Source organism: Balaenoptera acutorostrata, chromosome 3 (assembly GCF_949987535.1).
Source record: "Balaenoptera acutorostrata chromosome 3, mBalAcu1.1, whole genome shotgun sequence".
Classification (NCBI taxonomy): domain Eukaryota; kingdom Metazoa; phylum Chordata; class Mammalia; order Artiodactyla; family Balaenopteridae; genus Balaenoptera; species Balaenoptera acutorostrata.
In genome coordinates, this window is record NC_080066.1 from 167840596 (window position 1) to 167864758 (window position 24163).

Here is a 24163-nt window from a genome sequence, read left to right on the forward strand (position 1 = left end):
AGCTATCTGCTGATGTATGAGGGAGCCCAGCTGAGACCAGAGGAACGACCTGTCTAAACGACTGACCCACTGAATCCTGAGCTCTGTCTATATCTTTATTCATTAAATTTGGTGGGCATTTGTTACATACCAATAGCTAACTGATAACCTGACACAATGTGTGCAAGCCATTGAGAGATTCAAGCTATATTGCTTGGAGGAGAGAGAAGACAGACATTAATTGTAGCTATCTGGGAAGACTGCTTGGAGGAGGTGCTGCTTATTTAAGGATTATGTAGCTATAAGTAATAGAATTTTGATTAAAACTGTCTCAGAGTTCAAGGGACTTTATTGGCTTGCTAACTGAACAATAGAAAAGTCATTTGGCTTCAGGCAAAGTTTGATTCAGCAGCTCAACACTGATGCCAAGGACCTGTTTTTTTCTATCCCTCCTCTCTTTGTTACCCAACACAAGTTTGTGTGCCTGAGGCACAGTGAGGCCAGACAAACCGAAATTTTGGAGTTTGGGGTTTATTGCAGGGCCATGAAAGAACGGGGTGGCTCATGCCCCAAAAAACTGCAACTCCCCAAAGGGTTTCAGCAAAACATTTTTAAAGGCCAGGTGAGGGACGGGCATCCCAGGGCCTGTGATCGGCTCGCACGCAATTCTCTGATTGGTTGATGTGGAGGTAACAGGGCAGTTAACATTATCAGTCCTTACATGCCAGTAGGTGTGAGGGCTACCTGCTCATGGTCATCAATCTCTTCCATTTGGTGGTGGTTTTTAGCATCTGAAAACCTCAGGCAATATGCACGAGATACTGTTATCTGGGTACTTCAGAGAGGAGCTACAGCAGAGGATACTGGGGAGGGATCTGCCCCTCCCGAGAAGTCCCTATAGGGTCCTGCTCAGTTACATCTGCTTTCTTTTTTTTTTTTTTTTTTAAAGATTTATTTTTTTATTGATTAATTGATTGATTGATTGATTGCTATGTTGGGTCTTCGTTTCTGTGCTAGGGCTTTCTCTAGTTGTGGCAAGAGGGGGCCACTCTTCATCACGGTGCGCGGGCTTCTCACTATCGCGGCCTCTCTCGTTGCGGAGCACAGGCTCCAGATGCGCAGGCTCAGTAATTGTGGCTCACGGGCCCAGCCGCTCCGCGGCATGTGGGATCTTCCCAGACCAGGGCTCGAACCCGTGTGCCCTGCATTAGCAGGCAGATTCCCAACCACTGCGCCACCAGGGAAGTCCACATCTGCTTTCTGAAGCAGCAGCTTCACACTATGGCTGCCGACTCTCATGGTTAACAAGAGGGCTGTTAGCACACGCTGAAGGCTACCTCCTTCTATTTCACGTCTCCCCCCAAAAGAGTATATTTTCATGAACCTTCTGCTGAAAAGCAAGGAAACTTCCTTCCCAAATATCTCTGGTAAATGTTTCTGTATCTTATGGACTTCCCTGGTGGTGCAGTGGTTAGAAATACGCCTGCCAATGCAGGGTACAAGGGTTCGAGCCCTGGTCCGCGAAGATCCCACATGCCGCGGAGCAACTAACCCCGTGCGCCACAACTACTGAGCCTGCGCTCTCGAGCCCACGAGCCACAACTACTGAGCCCGCGCGCCTAGAGCCCGTGCTCTGCAACAAGAGAAGCCACCGCAATGAGAAGCCCGCGCAGCACAACGAAGAGCAGCCCCCGCTCGCTGCAACTAGAGAAAAACCCACGCGCCGCAATGAAGGCCCAACACAGCCAAAAATAAATAAATAAATATATTTAAAAAAATAAGCTAAATATGAGTCTTTATTTTTAAAAAACAGATGTTCCTGTAAGTATCTTAAACGGAGTCATCTATTTATTCCTAAACTGGTTACTTTGGCCCAAGGGATGGATGTGATGATTGATTTCACTCAGTCTGGGATCGCGTTTGGAGGCTGGGAGGAGAGCCCAGGCCTCTGATAAACCCAGACTCAGGGCAGGGGCTCCAGTACCCGAAAGAGACGTAAGTTCCCGTTTCTTAGAGGACAGGAACTTGGGACGCTACGTGGCCGAAGACAGTGACTGTCCCCTACAGACAGCACAAGGCTTGTCCTCTGACGGAAGACTGGCCCTTGTAGGGGAAACCGGAGCAGTCTCCCCGCCAGGCTTGCTGTGCCTTTCTCTGTCTTTTAAATATCTTCCTACTGCTCCAGCAATTAAGGAAGAGCATGATGGACCTGAAGCCAGGCCATCGGTAAGTTTTTGTCTTTTTATTTTTTAATGTTACAAAACGGGGTTTTTATGACTTGCTAATGAAAACTAACATTTTACTGCACTTAAATTACCTAAGGTGGGGCATGTTGATAACAGGGGAGGCCGTGCATGTTGGGGAGCAGGGAGTATAGGGGAAATCTCTGCCATGAACCTCAGTTTTGTTCGGAACCTGAAACTGCTCTGAAAAATAGAGTCTATTAAAACAATTACCTAGTAAAGATTTACCTAATATATATTCATTCTGATAATACATTCACACCTGAGAAATATTATTCATTAATAAACGCATTTGCTCTTAACCATCTGAATGACTACAGATTAGGCTAAAGCTGATTTGGGTCTGACAACCATCCTCTCCTATCATCACATTCCCTCACTCCCACTCCCAGAAGTGAGTGCTGCTACAATTTGATAAGTATTCGGTTGGCCAAAAATTTCCTTAGGTTTTTCCCGCAAGATGTTATGGAAAATCCCAAACGAGCTTTTTGACCAACCCAATACTTTCCATTCTCTTTTTTATTTATTTATTTATTTATTTATTTATTTATTTATTTATGGCTGTGTTGGGTCTTCGTTTCTGCACGAGGGCTTTCTCTAGTTGTGGCAAGTGGGGGCCACTCCTCATCGCGGTGCGCGGGCTTCTCACTATCGCGGCCTCTCTTATTGCGGAGCACAGGCTCCAGACTCGCAGGCTCAGCAATTGTGGCTCAGGGGCCTAGTCGCTCCGCGGCACGTAGGATCTTCCCAGACCAGGGCTCGAACCCGTGTCCCCTGCATTGGCAGGCAGATTCTCAACTACTGCGCTACCAGGGAAGCCCTCCATTCTCTTTTATAGTGACTTCCTGTGATAGATGATAGATAGGTAGATAGACGTGAGAGATAGACGACTTCAGAGAATATATTTATTTATTTAAATTCTTAATTAATTAATTTTTGGCTGCGTTGGGTCTTTGTTGCTGCACGCGGGTTTTCTTTTTTGTAGTTGCAGCGAGCTGGGGGCTACTCTTCGTTGCAGTGTGCAGGCATCTCATTAAGGTGGCTTCCCTTGAACGAAGCGGAGCACGGGCTTCATTCGTTGTGGCACTTGGGTTCAGTAGTTGTGGAGCACGCGCTCTAGAGTGCAGGCTCAGTAGTTGTGGCGCACGGGCTTGGTTGCTCCGCGGCATGCGGGATCTTCCCGGACCTGGGCTCGAAGGATTCTTAACCACTGTGCCACCAGGGAAGCCCCAGAGAATACATTTAATGTAGTGCTGTTATATGAAATTTTTATTGATATAGTTTGGTTTTAACTCATACATATTGTTGTGCAGCTGGCCTTTTTCTATTCTATAGGTCTTTCTCATTATTTTTAACTACTGTTTGGCATTCCATGGTTATCATACACCATATTTTATTTAGCCTTTTCTCATTTTACTAATATTCGTGTAGCTTAATGTTAAAAAAAAAGAAGTTTCCTGTTTTGGAGAAATCTCAACTGAAACTTCAGAGCTGAGAACAGTGGGGCACAAGGACCTTCACTTCCAAAGAGCGCTGCTGACCATGCCCCTTTGGGCTAACAGTTCTGTGACTATCAGCCCCTGGCACCTATATCCAGTCTATATGTGGGAGGGCTTGGGATTCATTGAAAAAGATGCTTTAAAAGCAATTCGTTCAACCAATATTTGCTGAATGCCCACTCGTGCTCTGAGCGCTGTGACACAGGGTTTAATGGGACAGAGACCTCTGTCCTCATGGAGCTTTGATGGGGGCCTGGAGGATGCTTTAGCTTTTCTTGGTCCGGATCTCAGAGCCCCAGCGGTATGCAGTATGAGATCTCTCACACATGCGACAGTTGGGTGCATCCAGGGCTGTCTACCCACAGAGAGTGGGCAGTGGAGGAGAGGTTGGACCACTGGAGCTTGGCAGTGTGAGGAGGCTGCGTTCCTGAGGGTCACATGGAGGCTTGGAGAGGCGATGGGGTTCGAGCCATCTTCAAAAGACTCAGCCAAGAGGGTGCCTGCCTAGGTGTGGAGACCCGGGAAGAAATGGATGCAGCAGCGGCAGGGGGCAGGGGGCATGGGGACGGGGAAAGAAAGAGAAAGGGTCCAGAGAACTCAGGTAAAGAGCACAATGGGAGGGCCCCACGGGGAGTTGGCAAAGAACTCCCTGCATGACTCTTTAGCTCATCTGTAAAATGGGGATAACAGGACCTCTTCAGGGGGTTGTTGTGAGGATTAAAATACTTAATACCCACAAGCACAGTGCTTGGCCCAGAGCAAGAGTCGGGCCCAAAAGTGTTCCCTTGTAGGAGAGCTCTGCGGATGCTGTGGCAATCTGTCTTTGGCGCCCTCTGGTGGGGAAGATTCAAAGTGCCAGCTCTCTGTAGGCTCTTGGACCCTCCGGTCAGCAGGGTTCACTCACCCACAGGGTCCTTGCCAAGGGGAAGCTTCCCCTGGCTGGACACCTCCAATTCTGTCTCTGGCCACCGCTCTCCAGCAATCCACCCATCCTGGGTTCCCCTCGACCTTCTGGGCTGTGTTTATGTCCGAGTTCTCAGCTCTTCCAGCTCTGCCTGCCTGATTCCACCTTTGGGCCACGGGAAACAGTCAGGAGCTCTAAAGGAGCAGCTCCCCGCCCAGAGTGGTCCCCTTGCCCTCCGTTTGTTGCAGCAAAAATAGAAATAAAGTCTCCCCTCTCCTGAGAACAAGGAAAATAAAGGCAACAGTGAACAGGCTACTGAAGAAACATAACCTGGCCTGAAAGAGTTAATCACGCCTAGTTTTATTTTAACTGTTACTAAAACTAGATTTGTAATTCACAAAGCTAATCTATCACTCTTTAACACTATGTGAATTACATCCTGGCCTGCCTTGTAGCAAATCACCCCTTGTAGCATTTGCATTTCAAAAAGAAGTTCACCTGCCAATAACGCTGAGACAAAGGGACCCAATTACAGGGCTGTCTGATGCCAGTTGTGACTGTTTTGAAATAATGCAGGAAGAAGAAGAATGCAAGACCTTCACTGTTTTGATGCTTATCATATATCCTGGACTGCAAGCCCCACATATAAAATCTTCTCAGAGTCCTGAGGTGGGAGTGGGGGAGGGGTGGGGGAGGGGAGGGGTGGGGAGGGGTGGGGGAGGGGTGGGGTAGGGGAGGGGTGGGGTAGGGGCGGGGAAGGGAGGGGTGGGGAGGCATGGGGAGGGGAGGCGAGGGGAGGGGAGGGGTGAGGGAGGGGTGGGGAGGGGTGAGGGAGGGGTGGGAGGGGTGAGGGAGGGGTGGGGAGGGGTGAGGGAGGGGTGGGGAGGGATGGGGAGGGGAGGGGTGAGGGAGGGGTGGGGAGGGGTGGGGAGGGGAGGGGAGGGGTGGGGTGGGGAGGGGTGGGGAGGGGAGGGGAGGGGTGGGGTGGGGAGAGGAGGGGAGGGGTGGGGTGGGGAGGGGTGGGGAGGGGAGGGGTGGGGTGGGGAGGGGAGGGGAGGGGAGGGGAGGGGTGGGGAAGGGAGGGGAGGGGAGGGGTGATGTGGCATGAGAGCTGACAACCCCTCCCTTCCCACGCCCACGGCACACACCACTAATCAAGAACAATCTTCTCCACTGAGCCCCAGTAAGGCTCCGTATCTTTTCCAATGCAGTGCTCCAAGCACGATCATCAGTGGTTCATAATGGTGCTGGAAATCATGCCATTCTTCACTTTCCTCTTCTAACATACACCCCCTTCTTCTCACTCCCTGTCAGCTGCCCACTTCCACATGTTTTCTCCTCCTTCCTTCTCTACCTCTACATGCCCAAATCCTCTCCATCCCTAAATGCCAAGCATCTTTTAGAAAGCACTTTCCAACCTCCTAACCTCCCAAACTAGCAGTTATCTCTCTCTCCGATTTTATTTTGCAACTTTCTAATATCTTCTGCCTTAAATTATGGGTATGGTCATCTCACGTCCTCTGGTGGATGTGATACTTCGTAGGGGCTAGAACGGTATTTTGTTCATCTGGATATTTCCTGGAGACTGACCCAGACTCTTTCCCAAAAAGAGGAAGAATAAAGATTTGCTAAACTGAATTGGCACCCTCAAAGATGGTTAAAAGCATGAAGGATTTAAAGGGGAAATAATCTTGCCAGAATAGCTCCCATTTATTCAGTACTTACACTCGCTAGGCGATCCGTCAGCATTAGCTCGTTTAATTCGGTGATTACCCTATGGCGTAGGTAGCGTTATTACTCCCAATTTACAAATGATGACGTTGAAACCAGAGATACTAAGTAACATGCCGAAAGCTAACCCACTAAGCAGCAGCCAAGAAGCATTCAAACGCTCGAAGTGTGGTCCCGGAGCCCATAGGCCTAACCACCACTCTATGCTAATCTTTACCAGGTACATGTGCCGATATTAATGTCAGGATCAACAGCAGCTAACATTTAGGAAGTGCCACCTGGCTTTCTAAACTCCTCACACGTAATAACTTATTTCACCTTAATAGAACTTAAGAAATCGCTACTGTAATAACTGCCATTTAACAAATGAAAAAACTGAGGCACAAAGACACTAAATAACATGCTCAAGGGTACACAGCTGGGATTTAAGCCCAGGCAGGACTTAATTACCACACTCTTTTATTTCTCTACAAGCAGGGTAATCATTTTACATGCTAAACTTATTATGCCCATTTCATGGAAGAAACTAAGACTCTAACCTGCCAATATTAAGTAGCCTGCCCAAGTCAAAAAGAAAGGGGCTATCTGATATTTGACATCAGACAGTGTCAAGAGGTTTTGGAGAACAACTCTCACCACAGTGTTCCAAAAGTGGCAGCAGCCAGTTGGTCACTAGATGCTCGTGGTATTCTCTGTTGCGTGAGGCCTTGGGACCAACAATTACTCCTCCCTCCCCTTCCTCCCTCCCTCAACCCTTGCTTTAAAAATTCCCCACTCAATGTTGGGAGATGCCTACAAATTCCCTGATGTCCCTACCTGGTAATGGATGACATGCTGGACTTTAGGAATATCCAGGCCCCGAGCTGCCACATCTGTCGCCAGGAGAACACAACTGTGGTGGAGAGAGAAAGCTCATTAATAATAACTAACGGCTATCATTAATCAAATTCTTACCACTGAGTACTCTAAACACAACAATCCTTACAAACACTCTACGAGACAATACTATTACATATGTCCCTTTGACAGATAAAGAAGCTGAGGCTCAGAGAGATTAACTTCCCAAGGTATATATATGGCTGTTCAGTTGTGGAGCCAGGATCCAAACCTGGGTTTCACTGGCCGCAATCGACAAGCCACACACTCTGCAATAATAAAGACTACCTCAAGTGCATTAAATGGGGCCATACTCTAGGTCGGTGACCTCATCTCCTATCACCCTCCCACTTAATTCCCTCCAGTCACACAGGCGTCCTTGCTCTCCTCGCTCTTCCTCAAACAAGGAAGTTCTCTAAACAGAACTGTTAAAAAGTAATTTTGAAACGTCAAGAAGGAAAAAAGAACAGTAGAAAGAATAAAAATATGGGTAAGCACAATAGACTTTCCTTTTCAGTTTTCTAAATTACATTTGACAACTGAAGGAAGAATTGTAACATTGATTTGGTTTTTAGCGTAAAATATAGGAAATACTTAAGGCAGTTATAAACGGGAAAATAAAGGGAGGTAAGATTTCTAACTTTCATTTGAACTGGTATAGCCACTCTGGAAAATAATTTGGTAATTTCTATAAAAACTGAACATACATTGACCATGCAACCAGCAGTTATATTCCCATTTAATACCAGAGAAATGAAAACTTCCATCCATGCAAAAACCTGTACACGAATGTTCATAGCAGCTTTATTTGTCATGATCAAAAACTGGAAAAAAACAAACGTCCTGCAGTAGGTGAATGGTTAAACACGCTGCGGTACCTCCATACCATGGATACGACTCGGGATTAAAAAGAAACCAACTGTGGACACATGCGACAGCTTGGATGCATCTCAAGGGCATTACGCTGAGTGCAAACAAAATCTCAAAAGATCTCATACTGTATGATTCTATGGGTGTAACATTCTAAAAACGACATTTATAGAGATGGAAAGCAAATTAGTGGTTGCGTGCAGTTAGGGAAGGTGGGGGGGGAAGAGAAGTGGGTGGGACTAAAAAGGGATGGCAGGAGGGAGATCTTTATGGTGTCGTAACAGTTCTCTGTCTTGATTGCGGTGGTGGTGGTTACACGAATCTACATGTGTGAAGTCCCAATATTCAGATTTAGGTTTGAGCTGTAGATACGTAAGATTTAATTTTTAGGTGAAATTTAGCCAGAGTGTACACAGGACCTCCCTGAACTATCTTTGCACCTTCCTGTGAGTAAATAATTATTTCTCAAAACAAACTTTTTTTAACTAATTCATCATCGATAGACACAAAGTTAAATTTTCTTCCCCTTAGCTGAATGCTTTTAAGTGAAAGATGCCGTACTGAAAGGCTACATACATGATGATGATTCCATTTGTGTTGACATGCAGGAAAAGGCAGAACTGTAGGGCAGAGAACTGATCCGTGGTTGCCTAGACTTAGGGCTTGGGGATTGACTACAAAGGGGCAGTGCGAGGGAATAGTTTTGGTCAGTGGGACGGTTCTGTAGCTGGGTGGTGATAATGGTTATACCACTCCATGTATTTGTCAAAACTTACAGAATTATGAAAGAGTGGATTTTATTGTATGTAAACTTTAAAAATCAACAAAGGAAACTATAGTAGTCAAACAGTTTTGAAGAGCTTACCTTTTGATGACTTTGGAAATTTTCTAGAAATTTCTAAGAAATATGTGTTTTATCCCCAACAGGTGATGCTATGAGTGAAGAAGACATGCTTCAGGCAGCTGTGACCATGTCTTTAGAAACGGTTAGAAGTAATTTCAAAACAGAAGGAAAAAAATAATACCTTTCACAAATCATTTAGATATTCAGTCTTTCCAATATTGTCCTGTGTGTTTACAGCATAGGGTCCATTTTGGTAATGTGTCAAAGAGAACAATTTTCAACAGAGGAAATAAGACTTAGGTGGTTTGCAAACAAAAAGCTGAGAGGGTGAAAAATACATCAGTTGTAGGACTAAATAATGATCCTCCAAACACTAGCCAAAGAGGCATTCAGCAATTAAAGAAATTTAAAATAGTTTTCTAAATGTTCTTTTTTCTTTTTTGAGTGTGCAATATCTAACATGTTTAAAATTAGGGCATTTTTCTTGGATCTCTTTGCAGACCAACTAATTATAACCAGCTATTGCCACAGAACTTTTCCCCCACATTTTATCTTCTTTTCCACCCTTCTGCATAGGGAATTTGGCTGACTTTCATCATCTAAAAGTTGTTCTTATTTCTCTTTAACCAAATTAACCTTTTAGGACAGTGTCTCTCCTCTGTGTTGGTAATAGTAACAGTTCCAGAAGGATAAGCTGTTTACCCTCTGACTATGTATTGTGCACTTGGGTGTTTTCTCATGTTATTTTCTCTGATCACAATTTCTCTGCTACGTGGTTTTCATTACTTTCTACAACTCTTTTGAAAGATGGTAATGTTTCTTGAGGTTTTGCTTTTTAAGCCCTCTAAGATGGGATCATTATTTCATGATTCTGGTGCATTCCTAAACTCCGAAATCAGCTCTGCACAAGTATTTGAGAATAAATGAGAATTTTGTTAATGTGTGAGCACATCCTTTCCCAAATGCCTTGTGAATGTCTTCTCAGTTATGTCAGAACTTTATAGGTTTGTTGTAACCCTGTTTCCTGCACCTTGTTATTTCCTTTTCTTTTCCAATTGAGAAAAATAGGAGAAGCATAGTGTGCAAGTTTCCTTCCGTTGCAAAACAACATCCAGTGCCCACCATGAATGTATGATAGATAAAATTTGGCCTTCAATTTTAGTAGCAGTTTCATTTTATTTTTCCTCTTGTGACTGGAGCTGTCTGTTCTGTTTACAATTGAGTCACGAAGTGCAGATGTCTGCTTCTGCTGTACATCTTTTAGTAGGTATAGCTTGCCAGAGATAATGATCTAGAACATGAAAATTATTTAACAACAAAACTACATTTAACTTTATACTGTGATTTAACACGTGCATCATGTTTAAATAGCTTAGAATTACAGAAGTCACAGTACTTACTGGGTCTGTAAATAAGAAAGTCTTTAGTTTTCATAAACATTCTTTAATTGGGATGCAGAGTTTCTTGCTGGGTCAATGCAGTGGGATGATTTTGGTGAAAATTAATCATGTCTCTCTGAAATGGGCCTTTTAAATTCTGTCATCTACTCCCCTTCCTTCATTCTCCATCCCCTTTTGAAGCCCTTTTGAATGTTGAATTGTTCATAAGCTAAAATTTAAGAAGAAATTTCAGCGGACAACTTAGAAAATTAAAGTATGATATGTTGCCATATCCTGGTGTATGGCTACACACATTTTATCAGGGAAAAATTTTTGATGTAGGATTTATTGCTAACTGAAAAGAGATGAAAAACTGCCTTTTATTTATGATTATGAAATAGCTTCTTCTTGGATAGAGACAGATTTTTTTTTTAGTCATTATTTTGTGCCAAGTAAGTTTTCTGAAGTTTCCCTTACATAAAATTAGATGGTTTTCTTTTAAAATCTAAAGTTTTCTTTTGACAATTGAAAATGTTTTAGAAGAATCACAAAACTTTAGAACTACAAGGGATGCTGGAGTTTGATACTCCTCCCTAAGATTTACAAACCAAAATATTTTAAGACTGGACATTTCTGTAGTTATCCCAAGTATGCTAGTCATATTTTCCATGGATATTTGGCCTGTATCTTTTCCCATTGAAAAATTACGTTAAACTTTTCATATATTTGCATTGATGAGCTACCTAATATAAAAACGAGAAAATGAATATACATTTAAAAGTTTTAACCTTAAGAGTTAGGGTTAGAGTTAGTTCTTATATTACACACCCTTGTTAAAGCACTTAAAGAAATGTGGCATGTTGACCTTCATTTGTTAGGGGTTTTTTTAAAGCAGGGCCGAGCACACACTGGATATATTTGAATGTGTTTATTTAGTTGTGAAATTGTTATATTTGGCAGGCAGATTCAGAATCACTAGTGAACTGCCATCTTGTGTGGATTGGCATATATTTAACTGAACATTTAGATTCCATTTCTTAATCAGTTGGCCAGTATGAAAAGATGCCAATGCTCATAACCACAGTAAGAAAATTTTAAAGTTACACAAAGCTATAGTTCACACATCAGGAAGTGCTGTTTACTTTAAACCACCTGCAAGTCAGGAACAATGAAACTCACAATAACTGTCCTGCCAAGAACTTTATTTATATAAAGATTTCCATTCTGTTTTACCAATTGGGAACACCTTAATGTTTAATATTTAAACTATTAGTATCATTTTTCTAATGTATAATTTGTATTACCGGGATAAAATACATACCATGACAATGCTAGTATTATAAGTAAAGTTTAAACAAGCTTTGGAAATAACACTTTCATACTTAAAGATGTCATGGATTTAATAAGTAGTTATTTATGTTTTAAAAATTCAGAGAAGTTAACATCTGATCTAAACCATCAATGTGCATTTTTACAGTAATTAACATACGAATATTTCAGTAATGTAAATTGTTTGAAAAGGTTGCTGCAGGTAAACTGTATTTCAGCTCTAAGATCTTGGCCAAATAATTTATAATTCGCAGAATATTTAAGGAGGTGCTTTTTTTCTTTAAAACTTAATTTTTCTTAATTAAGACTTTATTCATGCCAAAGTTAATGAGGAAAAACTCAACTAGTTGAGGATCATTATAGGCAAAACTACCCATAGTCTACATTGTTTAATTTAATATTAAGTCAAATAAAGTAAGTTTTTTGCCAGTAAAAGCTTAAGTCACATTTTTAATGTCTGCATGTTTGATACTATTTTTAAATAGTATCATGTTAGTGCCAAGATTTACTAAATGTCTTAAAATTGGCCCATTGGACCTGTGCAAATTCAAAAAAGATTGATTCTCAGTGCATAAGCAAAATATAATGATAATAATTGAAATAGCCTAGAATGAAAAATAAATCTTGATGTTTTAAATTCTTAAGAGGATTCAATTATTAATATTGATGACTTTCTATTAAAAACTTTATCTGCAATTGGAGAGGTTTATGGCCACTACTTTCAAAGTAAATTGTTTGTTGTAGCTGGGCCCTAACAAGTATGGAGATGTTACAGATGTGATCTTAATTAAGAAAAATCAGATTGGATTAACTAATCATTTCAGCAGTGTAAGTAATTTTTCATATTTTCAAAATAAAAACTTTGCTTCATTTCTGGTCCATTTATAACCAGCATCTTTTGCTGAAGAGATGAACCAACTTGTTTTTTAAAGTCTTATACATAAAATATTTTTGTTCCATTTTGCTCTCATGAATGAGAAGATTATTGACATGGTTGGTTAATTCTTGAATTTTTATCTTTCTGTTTTTTAATTTGAAGAAAACCTCTGCTGTTTTAATATTTTTGCAAAATGGTCTGGCATTTTAAGAATTAATGCTAGTAACCACTTCTAAATTTATAGCAATTGGCATGTTTAATTTTTTTATTTTTTTATTTTTTTTATTTTTAGATTTATTTATTGATCTATTGATTGATTGCTATGTTGGGTCTTCGTTTTCTGTGTGAGGGCTTCCTCTACTTGTGGCAAGCGGGGGCCACTCTTCATTGCGGTGCGCGGGCCTCTCACTATCGCGGTCTCTTTTGTTGCAGAGCACAGGCTCCAGACGCGCAGGCTCAGTAATTGTGGCTCACGGGCCTAGTTGCTCCGCGGCATGTGGGATCCTCCCAGGCCAGGGCTCGAACCTGTGTCCCCTGCATTGGCAGGCAGATTCTCAACCACTGCGCCACCAGGGAAGCCCGGCATGTTTAATTATAATAGTGTATCAATAAATATTTCAAGACTATGGATTCATAGACTAGGAATGGGAAGCATTAGTGAAATATATGTGGAAATGCCTGATTCATTTAGGAAGCACTTCACTTGGCTCCTTCATATTTCAAAGGTGAATGTTTTCAGGAATTTTTTTTAAAGAGGAAAACATACATTTGAATGTGATTAATTTCTACAACACTGGACTACTAGGAATAACTTTTTAAAAATTACTGTTCTGTACAAATAAACTTTGAAATTCAACTACCAAAAAACATCTGAAGTAAAAAGCATTCTTTTGGCCATGACACAAGTGCACTGTGGCAGTGCCATTTGCTCAGGACCCAACTCTGCAGCCCTACTGTGTGTGCTCCTCTGTCTGAGTTGTTTTGCCATTAATACACACACAGGCCTTCCTGTCTGGTCCTTAGAGAAGCCGGGCTTCCAAAGCACTGTTGAACTGAGGATACTGTTGTTAATGTGGATGTTCGATGAGTTGTATTTTAAATATCAAAGATTATTAAATAAAGATAATGTTTGCTTTTTTACTTCTGTTTTTATTAGTGTTTATTGTTAATTTATAGCTTTGCATTCAAAGTATGGTTGGAGCATCTGCACCCTCAGAGCTTCTCAGAAATGCAGAGTTTCAGGCCACACTCCCACCTACTGGATCAGAACCTGCATTTTTAACAAGATCCCCAGGGGATTCACATGCAGAGTGAATTTGAGAAGCATTTTTTTATGGATGTGGTGATGAATGAAGCAGGTCAGGGGAAGCCACTGATTCTCCATTCCAACTACAGTAACTGCTGCCAGAAGGCCCATTGTTACTGGATCCTCTGATCTTTTCTAAGAGAGGCTAAGAATTCCATATTTTTATTTGAAATCTGATTTTAAAATGTTGGCTCAGTTGCTTTTTTAACCCTGAGAGCCAAGCAAAGCACATTAGTGACAGTTTTAAGAGTGCCATTTTTCCTCATTTTATCTAACTCTGGACACCAGACTAACAATTGGAATCCACCTGGACTGATTGAGGGTTATAGAATCCTCAGGTTTTACAATGAGGGTTGTATATCCATTTTAGCTTTAGTTAGGGTTGGGCACAAATTTTGGAACAAAAATTTCAAATTGATCACATGCATCTTTTTAGCATAACTTCATAGCTTAGTCCTCAGAAGGACCAATCCATTGAATTTGGATGCCACCAAATGACTCATCTCATCAACATCACCTGTGGGCCCTATGAAAAGTACAAGTTGATTTGAATGCCCATTTTATGGTTAGCTAAGAACTTTTGTAAAGGATAGGCAAATTTTGGGTTGTCCTTATCCTGAAGATTTGCGTGTTTCAGGATCCTTTCAACCATTTTGTGTCTGCATCGCCAATGCTCATCGTTTAATTTTATAGGTAGTTCGGGTCCAGCTGACCTCTTAACGCCTCTACTCTTGACATTTCCCCTTTTCACACTATGGGCCTAGCAGGCCTCCTTATAGGTCTTCAAAGAAGCTGAGTTCTTTCTCACCCACAGGCACCCTAACACTCTCGTTTGCCCCTTTGCCTTTGCCCCTTGGGTATCCCTGTCCCTAAAGGTCATTGGCCTGCTGTGAGGACTTTCCCTTTCAACTGGACTGCCACCCTTCTCTGGACCTTAGTCTCTCAAGATTGTTCCAGTTCTCCCTGGGTCAGGATCCCCAACCACCCTTTGTCTCACGGGCTACAAGAGAAAACCAATTCCTTATTCATTCACTCACTCAGCAAGACCTGTGTGCGTTCACCATGTGCCTGGCATGGTTCTGGGTTCTTGGAACAGAGCCATGATTAAGATACTCTGCTCTGCTGGTGCTTGCATTCTGATTGGCCATTAGGCAGAGGAAACATTTGAATTACTGAGCATGGCTTCATAACATGTTAAGAGCTATGCTTGTTCTGTGAGATAGGAAGACAAAACGATGATGTGATAGCATGTGACTGGGAGGGAGTGCTGCTTCAGACTGGTTTCAAGGAAGGCCTCTGCAGAGGTGCCTTTCAGACACCTGAAAAATGAGGAGCCACTATACTGCCTGTGGAAACAGCAAGCACAACGACTCTGAGGCAGAGGTGGTTGCTTGTCTCTGAAGAACAGAGATAGCTGGAGAGGCTAGCAGGTAATGAACAAAAGCTGGAACTGGGATGTAGGCAAAATCTTATGTACAGTTTTATAAAGAGAAGTTTGAATTGTGTTTATATTTTATTACACCAAACAATCTGATGCCACTTTCTAGAATATTCTCTCCTCTAGAATATCCCAAGCCTTTTTTTAAAAAAAAATCTTTTAAAAGGCCCATTAACTACATCTTCTACCAAAGAGCCTTCCATGCCAGTGTCTACCTTAAGCAACCCGAAAAACTGAATTTTTAACAATAAAGGTATATTGCTTGACCTATCTCAGATCAGAATTTTAGGCAAGGCTCCCACTTCCCACTTGTGCATATTGTTTTCCTTCCCATTATATTTATGCAGTATTTTTCATCACTGTCAGAAACTACCATTTTGAAAACTTAGCGTTGTATTGATATTTTGCTTGTCAATCCCCATCATCACTTGTAGTGATTAATATCTGAGTACCTCCCTGTGGCCTTTCTCAGCCACTTCTAGTCCAGGACATCATCATGTCACATGTAAGCATGTGCCGGAACATCTTAACTGTTCACTTGGCCTTTGGCCTCTCTGTTTTTGAAACCAGCTTTCCCAAAGCTCTTTAGGCCTGTCACTCCAATTACCTTTAAGTGAACCTTCATTACTGTCAACATGTTATCATATGAAATGATGATGTGTAAATATTGGAAAGGATGATGCCTAACTATTTGCTGATATGATTGTACACCTAGAGAACACAAGGAAATTAACTGAAAAGCTACTGGAACTAATGAGGGAGGTCAATAAGTCAACAAAAACCAATAGCTTGTTTGTATACCAGCAATAACCTGGTAGAAAATAAGATGCAAAAGTTACCACACTCAACAACGTCTAATCCTTGGAGCACCAGATGGGTCATAAGTTCCAAGCAAAGGTGAGTGGAATGGCCTTGTCTCAGCCCCAAACCACACATTGTCACACAGGCCCTGAGCAGCTCTGCTGGTACCCAGAGTCCTGCTGAGTCTCTCAGAAAATCGTTCAGTTGGGTTCTGGTATTCACCCCTCTAAAGTGGCTCAAACCCAGTGCCAGAGGCCAGGAAGGAGCTGATCCCACACCTTTCATGCCTTCTCCAAATAAGATGTGTTTTTCTCCAAAAGCTGTGTTTCTCTTCTGCACAGGGGCAGCCCTGTCTCCAACACTGAAAACATTCTCAGGCCCAAAGCAGATCTAGCTTTTTTGAACAATCATCTGAATCGTCTCCCAGGGACTTTTAGTTAAGTGCAGAGGATTACTGTGTGATTCTACTTATGAGGTCCTTCGACCGGTCAAATCCATAGAGACAGGAAATAGAATGGTGGTTGCCAGGGGCTGGGTAGAGTAGGGACTAAGGAGTTGCTATTTAATGGGTACAGAGTTTCAGTTTAGGGAGATGAAAAATGTTCTGGAGATAGATGGTGATGATTGCACAACAATGTGCATGTACTTAATGCCACTGAACTGTATACTTAAAAACAGTAAATTTAAAAAAAAACAACAGGGCTTCCCTGGTGGCGCAGTGGTTGAGAATCTGCCTGCTAATGCAGGGCACACGGGTTCGAGCCCTGTTCTGGGAAGATCCCACATGCCGCGGAGCAACTGGGCCCGTGAGCCACAATTACTGAGCCTGCGCGTCTGGAGCCTGTGCTCCGCAACAAGAGAGGCCGCGATAGTGAGAGGCCCGCGCACCGCGATGAAGAGTGGCCCCCACTTGCCACAACTAGAGAAAGCCCTCGCACAGAAACGAAGACCCAACACAGCCATAAATAAATAAATAAAAATAATTAAAAAAAAAAAAACAAAAAAACACAAAACATTTAAAAAAAAAAAAACAACAGTAAATTTTATGTATATTTTATCACAATAAAAAATACATAGGATTGATCACTGTATCAATGATCCCACCTTCCAAAATCCCACCTAAATGAAAGTAAAGGGACTTCCCTGGTGGTCCAGTGGCTAAGAATCCGCCTGCCAGTGCAGGGGACACAGGTTCGATCCCTGCTCCAAGAAGATCCCATGTGCTGCGGAGCAACTAAGCCCATGCGCCACAACTACTGAGGCCATGTGCTGCAACTACTGAAGCCCACGTGCCTAGAGCCTGTACTCCGCAACAAGAGAAGCCACCGCAATGAGAAGCCTGCACACCACAATGAAGAGTAGCCCCTGCTCGCCACAACTAGAGAAAGCCCGCGCACAGCAATGAAGACCCAACACAGCCAAAAATAAATAAAATTTAAAAAAAAGGAACTACATAAATGAAAGTAAAGAAAAATATATAAACTCATAAGTACAGAGAGACCAGCAGAGATGAATTCATTAGATTAGATTTGACTGTCATAGAAAAACCTAATATAACAGTGACTTTACACGTTACAAATTTTTTTCTCTCTCATCTTCAGGAAGTGTAGAGATTGCCAATCCAGGGCTGATAGGGCATCACACAGTGTCAGGAATCTGCTTTCTGTATTCTTGCTTTACATACATGGCTTCCATTGCTAACGTCAACCCATGGATCTCAGACAGCTGCTATGGTGCCCATGCTTACATCTGCATTCCAGCAATCAGAAAGCAAAAGGAGGGTGGGAAAAGGCCATGTGCCCTTTCTTTAAGGTTACCTCCTGAAAGTTGCACACACCACTTCCACTTATATGACATGGGCCAGAACTGAAGCACATGGCCACTCCTAGCTACAAGGTGCTTTTCATTCTGGGTGGTCACGAGTCTTAGCTTGAGCACCCTAGAGGCAGACCCTGAGATAAGTGAAAACTATTTTTAAAAAGTGCTCCCAGGAAGAAATGGAACAGGTAAAGGGGGGTGGGAGATAAGAAAAGGAAGCCAAGCAAGGGTGTAACAGTAAACAGAGCCTCAGTCTTGCAGACAGGCCCAGAGGAAGTATAGTCACATCTTAGAGATGTCCCACCATGGGCAGGGGAGTTGTGTCATTTTAAAACGCTACTGAACAAGGTTGTGTTTCAGCTCTCTTGGGCATAGGCAATGTGGGCTCTGGCAGCCTGAAGGCAATCCTCTGCCAAAGAGAAATGGGTGCTGACTTCTGGGAGTAAAAGCACCCCAAGGATAGGTGTGCATGAAAATGGTAAAGGGGTGACGGGATCTGAAGGGGCACTGGCATCTTTTACTGTACCATCGTCCAGGTAAAAAGTGATGGTTCAATTACTATGCCCAAAGGGGAGAACAGACTTTGGGGAACAATTAGCAGTCACTGCCAGTTGAGGCAACAGCAGAAGAGAGATGTGAACTTTTCTTTGGAAGACGGAGAAAGTTGATACGGGAATGAGCAGAACTGAGGAAGGTGCATACTAAGTATTAAAGAGAAGGACATCCAGCAGTACACAGGACATGAAGCAACAACTATCGTGGAAGGTGGGGGTGAGATGTGGACTGAAACCAGGAGGGTTGATTAAAAATATCAGAAAAGCAGCTGTTTCCCTAGAGAGGGGCCATTCATCAATGAAAAGTGTTTTAAATAATTTGCAGAACTAAAAGACATGGTTTTTGAAAGGGTTTGCTGAGTCCCCAACAGAATTAATGAAACAACAAACCCACCCCAAGGCACATCATTACTAATTTCAGAGCATCACAGATAAAGGGAAGCATCTACGAGGTTCCAGAAAGAAAAACAAGGCCCAGAGAATAGGTCAGGGGAGAGTGGAGCAGGGAAACAGAGGACTCCGGGTAGAAAGGACTGAGTCTAAGCAAATAATAGAATTCTCGATACCTTCTTGAAGAATTAGGAGCATGTTTTACAACTCTGTTGCTAAGTTTTAGAAGGATTAGTGATTCTGTAATAACAGAAAATTGTGCAGATCTAAAAGATGGAATTTGTTAACTTCAGGAAGAACAGAAGTTTGAAAAATAAAGGAAATGTAATCTTAGCACACCATGTGGCTCAGCAATGAACAACACTTATGTAGTCATATAAAGTAAACTATAATTAGTGATGTTACCAATAATTATGATATCACTCTATTGGGAGCTCAGAAGGAAGGGAAATAGAGGCATGTGGTAATACAAGACTGCTAAATCTTTTATTTTCTGTAATAGAGAGAAGGTAATGTCTAAAATTAATGAGAAAATGGCGATTATAAGCATAATATTTAGAAATTCAGAGGGAAAGATCAGACTAATATTTTAAATTCTACTTTAAAAATGGGTTTTTTTTCTTCACATTTGCATAAATAAAACATTTGGATGGTTTCATCAGAACAAAGGAACTGTTCTCCCTAGAGAAGTATTGGTGATGCTGCCTTGAGAAATGGAAACCAGTTTGCAGTTGATAGTATTTTTTGTTGTCGTTGTTGTTAGCTTTTTTTTTTTAAATTTATTTATTTTAATTTTTTTTTTTTTTTCTGTCTGTGTTGGGTCTTCGTTGCTGCGCGCAGGCTTTCTCTAGTTGTGGAGAGCGGGGACTACTCTTCCTTGCAGTGCGTGGGCTTCTCATTGTGGTGGCTTCTGCTGCGGAGCACAGGCTCTAGGCACACGGGCTTCAGTAGCTGTGGCACGAGGGCTCAGTAGTTGTGGCTTGTGGGCTCCAGAGCGCAGGCTCAGTAGTTGTGGCGCACGGGCTTAGTTGCTCCGTGGCATGTGGGATCTTCCCGGACCAGGGATCGAACACGTGTCCCCTGCATTGGCAGGCAGATTCCCAACCACTGCACCACCAGGGAAGTCCCTGTTGTTAGCTTTTTTAAAAAATCTTCTACCTGTTGAGGTTACAAAAATCCTAAATTCAGAATTTCAGCTGGGCAGCCTGGATCCCACCACGTGGAGCCATGCAGATTCATGGGCTCTGTCTGATGTGGTATGTTTGATATTGCTGGGCTGATTTTGCTACTCATTAAGTGATGATGAACACCCTTATTAGCTACAGGGGTTTGGGGTAAGAAAAAGAAGAGGTGTCTTCAGCCCAAACTTCATCAAACTTGTATGTCTTTTAACTTTTTATTATAAAAAATTTCAAACCTATGCAAAAGTAAAAGACCAGTATAATGAACCCCTACGTACCCATAACCCAGCATCAATAATGATCAAGTCCTGACAATTCTTGTTTCACCTACCCTGTCCCCATTTTTCTGAAGCACATCCCAAACATCATATCATGCTATTTATCAGAACCAGACTTTAAGTGTCTCGGACCATAGTCCATTGCACTGAAAACAATCCCCCATAAGGAGGACTTTAGGACATAGCTTTTATGTTAATAACTTAATACATGATGTGAAGACATATATTTTGTTTGTTTTCTTCATTAACTGCAGTATCTTTACGGCACAACATGAGTTTATGGAAATGGCACTCCAGAGAACTTACACCTGTAGGAAATACGAGCTTGATTTACACTAAACTTTTCACTGTCATCCAGGAACCCAGTTAGGTCCTAAGTTCACGTGGCTCCTTTTCTCAAAGCAATCCCTCATTCTACTCTGAGTTCCTACACTGGCTTACCAGGTCCTATGTGATCTGCCCTCTCCTATTCTTACTCCTTGGTCCTCACTGCTTACCACCATTCCCCAGCCCACTCTGCTCCAGCCATCCTTGCCTTTTTGCTAATCCTCTAACCTGGCAAGGATTCTCCTACCTCAGGACCTTTGCATCAGCTGTTTCTTTTGCCTGGACTGCTCTTTTCCAGATACCCACATGTCTCACTATCTTATTTCCTTTCAGTCTCTGTTCCAATATCACCATACCAGTGAGGCCTTGCCTGACCACCTTCTACAATATTACAAGTGCCATTTCTCCCCACATCCCTTCCATATCATTCTTACCCTGTTTTATATTTTCCCCATAGCAGCCATCGCCACCTGTCTTATATTTATTACATTTTATTTCTCATATGTTCCTTCCCAGTAGAATGCAAGCTCCACGAGATCAGGGACTTTGTGTTTTTTCTCCTGCTGTATCCCTGGTGCTCAGAATAATGGGAGACACATTAATAACTTGCAGGTCACCTTTATGTCACAATTTTAAAACTTTACACTTAATAGAACTCACCACGTACCAGGCACTGTTCCAAGCACTTAAAAATTACCTTACTTAATCCTCCAAACAACCCTGCCCAGTAGACACTATTATTACCATTCTCAACTTTACAAATGAGAAACTGGTACACAGAGAGGTTAAGTAACCTACCCAAGGTCATACAACTAATAAATGAAAGATCCAGGCAGTCAGGCCCCAGAGTCTGCACATCTAATCCCTGGGCAATGATGCCTTTCAAAAAACTACATGGAAAACATTTAATAAAAACTTCCAGGGGCTTCCCTGGTGGCGCAGTGGTTGAGAGTCTGCCTGCCAATGCAGGGGACACGGGTTCGAGCCCTGGTCTGGGAGGATCACACATGCCGCGGAGCCGCTGGGCCCGTGAGCCACAACTACTGAGCCTGCACGTCTGGAGCCTGTGCTCCGCAACAAGAGAGGCCGCGATGGTGAGAGGCCCGCGCACCGCGATGAAGAGTGGCCCCCACTTGCCACAACTAGAGAAAGCCCTCGCACAGAAACGAAGACCCAACACAGCCATAAATTTAAAATAATTAATTAATTAATTAATTAATAAAAAATTTTTAAAAATTGGGTTGGCCAAAATGTGCCTTTGGTTTAAAAAAAAAAAAAAAAACAAACTTCCAGAACGAGATGCAAATTTTATTTGAAAAGCATTCAGATTTCTGGGAGGGCTACTATTCCTAGGTGCCATCAGATTTCAAATACTGGAGTCATTCCCAATGTTCCATTCACAAATGAAATGAAATGAAATCTGTGGCGGCCCCTGCTGTGAATAAAATCGAAGAGAAAGATGCTGGTATATTTGGTGCTACGCTTAAAAGACCTGCAGACCTATCCTGCTCTTTTCAAAGTAAAAATTGTGGCAGTCTCTCTGGCCAGGTAGTGTGTGTTCACGTACCACCGCAGCAAATGCCTGTAAGTCACGTGACTTTTTTTCCTTTGGGGAGAAAACCAAGCAATTCAGGACACAGGGGTGTGCACCAACTCGTGTAACTGAGGACCGCGGGAGGGGTGGGGCCTTGCAGGGCTAGTGCCACCAATACCTTAGGAGAGTTCACATTAGAAGAGCTTTTCTTCTGTATTAAGTTGGCATACTGTCCTCTAAAAAGTTATTTTGAAAAGAGGCTGTTTGTATTTTCAACTTCATGGGTTAGATTGGCTTCATGAATAAAGCTCTTCGTATATTATAGAAGGCAGGGTATCAGCTGTGAGCTGGAAAGCCAGCAGAGAACATTTCCATTATGAAGGTAATCAATATAAGTATGTTTGCTGCCTGGACACTTGAATTTGCAACCCATCCCTTCTGTGTATCCTTAGTTAATACCGTAGTGCCGGGCACAGAGCGGCCCTTGACAGGGTGTAGAATAATCGTTACTCTATACGTGTGATAAGTTATGTAAAGTTCACTTCCTGTCCGGTGGAGGGTCTCCGCCCAATCTCCTCGCACCGCTGCCTTCGCGAGTGTAGTCAGAATTAAAACACTCAGGTTTCACCAACAGAGTAAGAGTCCACGGGGTTCCCTTCCCAGGCCACGCCGGCTTTGAGGGGCACCCACCGAGGGTCGGCTCTGCCTGAAATCCAGCCGCGGTCGGCCGAAAGCGCAGCGTCGCAGCGGGTTCCGGTCGCTCTTCCACCTGCTGCCAAAGCGGGCAGGCTACGTGGAAGACGACCTTGCCCTGGGCTGGAGGCAGCGGCCACCGCGGCCGCACTTGGTCCTCCGAGATCCCATGCTCCCTTGCGCCAAGGACACGTCCGGCGGCTCTGCAGGGCCTTTCTACGCCATCGCGGCGCCTCTCTATGATCCGTTGCCGCGTTCATGGTGGGTGTCATGGCTGCCGGCGTCGAGTTGGCAGGAGTTGCCAATGGAACTGGGGAAAGTCACTAAAGCAGAGGAAGAAGTGGCCTAACCCGGACTGTGGGAAGTCGTGAGAATGAGCGGAGGCCCCGCGGGGGTGCCCATGTCACTGGAATTGGGCCCCTGGTAAAGTCCCAGGCCAGGCCTCTGCGTTTTTAGTCAGAGCCCGGTGGTTGGTGGGGGTCCCCGAAGCCGGCGTTGCCTAGGAACCCCTGTCTTATTAAATCCTGAGTGTTGTAATTTGGACCGGTCCCCCGGAGACAGCGGTTCGAGGACATTTGGCTGGGTCGTCCGACGACGCTGGCCGCCTTTCTCGGAGCGGAGCAGGTTGTTCTGTAACCCGCAGCGATGTCGTCCTGGCTTGGGGGCCTCGGCTCCGGCTTGGGCCAGTCCCTGGGTCAAGTCGGGGGCAGCCTGGCTTCCCTCACTGGCCAGATTTCAAACTTTACGAAGGATATGCTGATGGAGGGCACGGAGGAAGTGGAAGGTAACAGCTGGGGCGATGGGAGGGAGGGGTTTACTGGGACCCTGGGAGCGTCCGTTTGGTCCCCAAGTCCATCTGTCACGAGACGCAGACAGGTCCAGAGGAGTGTCACTCCTCCTTTTGCCTCTTAACCGATTTTCTCTAGTGAGAGACCACTGGGGTCGGGGGGTGGGGGAAGAGTTCTGGTTCTTCTCCTTTGAGTACCCAGGATAGCTCAGAGCAGAGTGGAACTGCCCCTACGTCGCGTAGAGTATTTTTGTTTGGTTCATCCACGCCCACCTCTTCCTTTGCCCTTAACTTGGGGGCGGAACTGATTTTGATCCTCTTCCTTTATACTGACAGTTTAAAAAATTATTTGTGTATGACACGTCACTTTTTTGGGGTTTTCTTCGATTTTCGTTAACAATTGAAGTAACTCATAATTAAGATATTTAGTGACTCTTACCCTTTCTCACTTGAATATATTGTTAGTGAAACATGGGTATTGTTTTCCTATTATTTTATAGTTTTGCTTATTCTGGTGACACATTA

General features: G+C 43.3%; 1 protein-coding gene across 3 annotated transcripts in view; it reads left to right on the top strand.

The window, feature by feature from the left end:
* Window positions 1–23073: 23073 nt before the first annotated feature.
* The window catches only part of TRIP11 (thyroid hormone receptor interactor 11), a 69171-nt gene continuing 68081 nt past the window's right edge, over window positions 23074–24163 (top strand). For 2 of the 3 annotated variants that reach the window (XM_007198609.2, XM_057543033.1), the window contains exon 1: window positions 23074–23635. In XM_007198609.2, the coding sequence (XP_007198671.2) occupies window positions 23497–23635 (139 nt within the window). In that variant the 5' untranslated portion in view covers window positions 23074–23496. The remainder of the gene's footprint in view (window positions 23636–24163) is intronic. The other variant, XM_057543034.1, reaches the window with a different exon arrangement.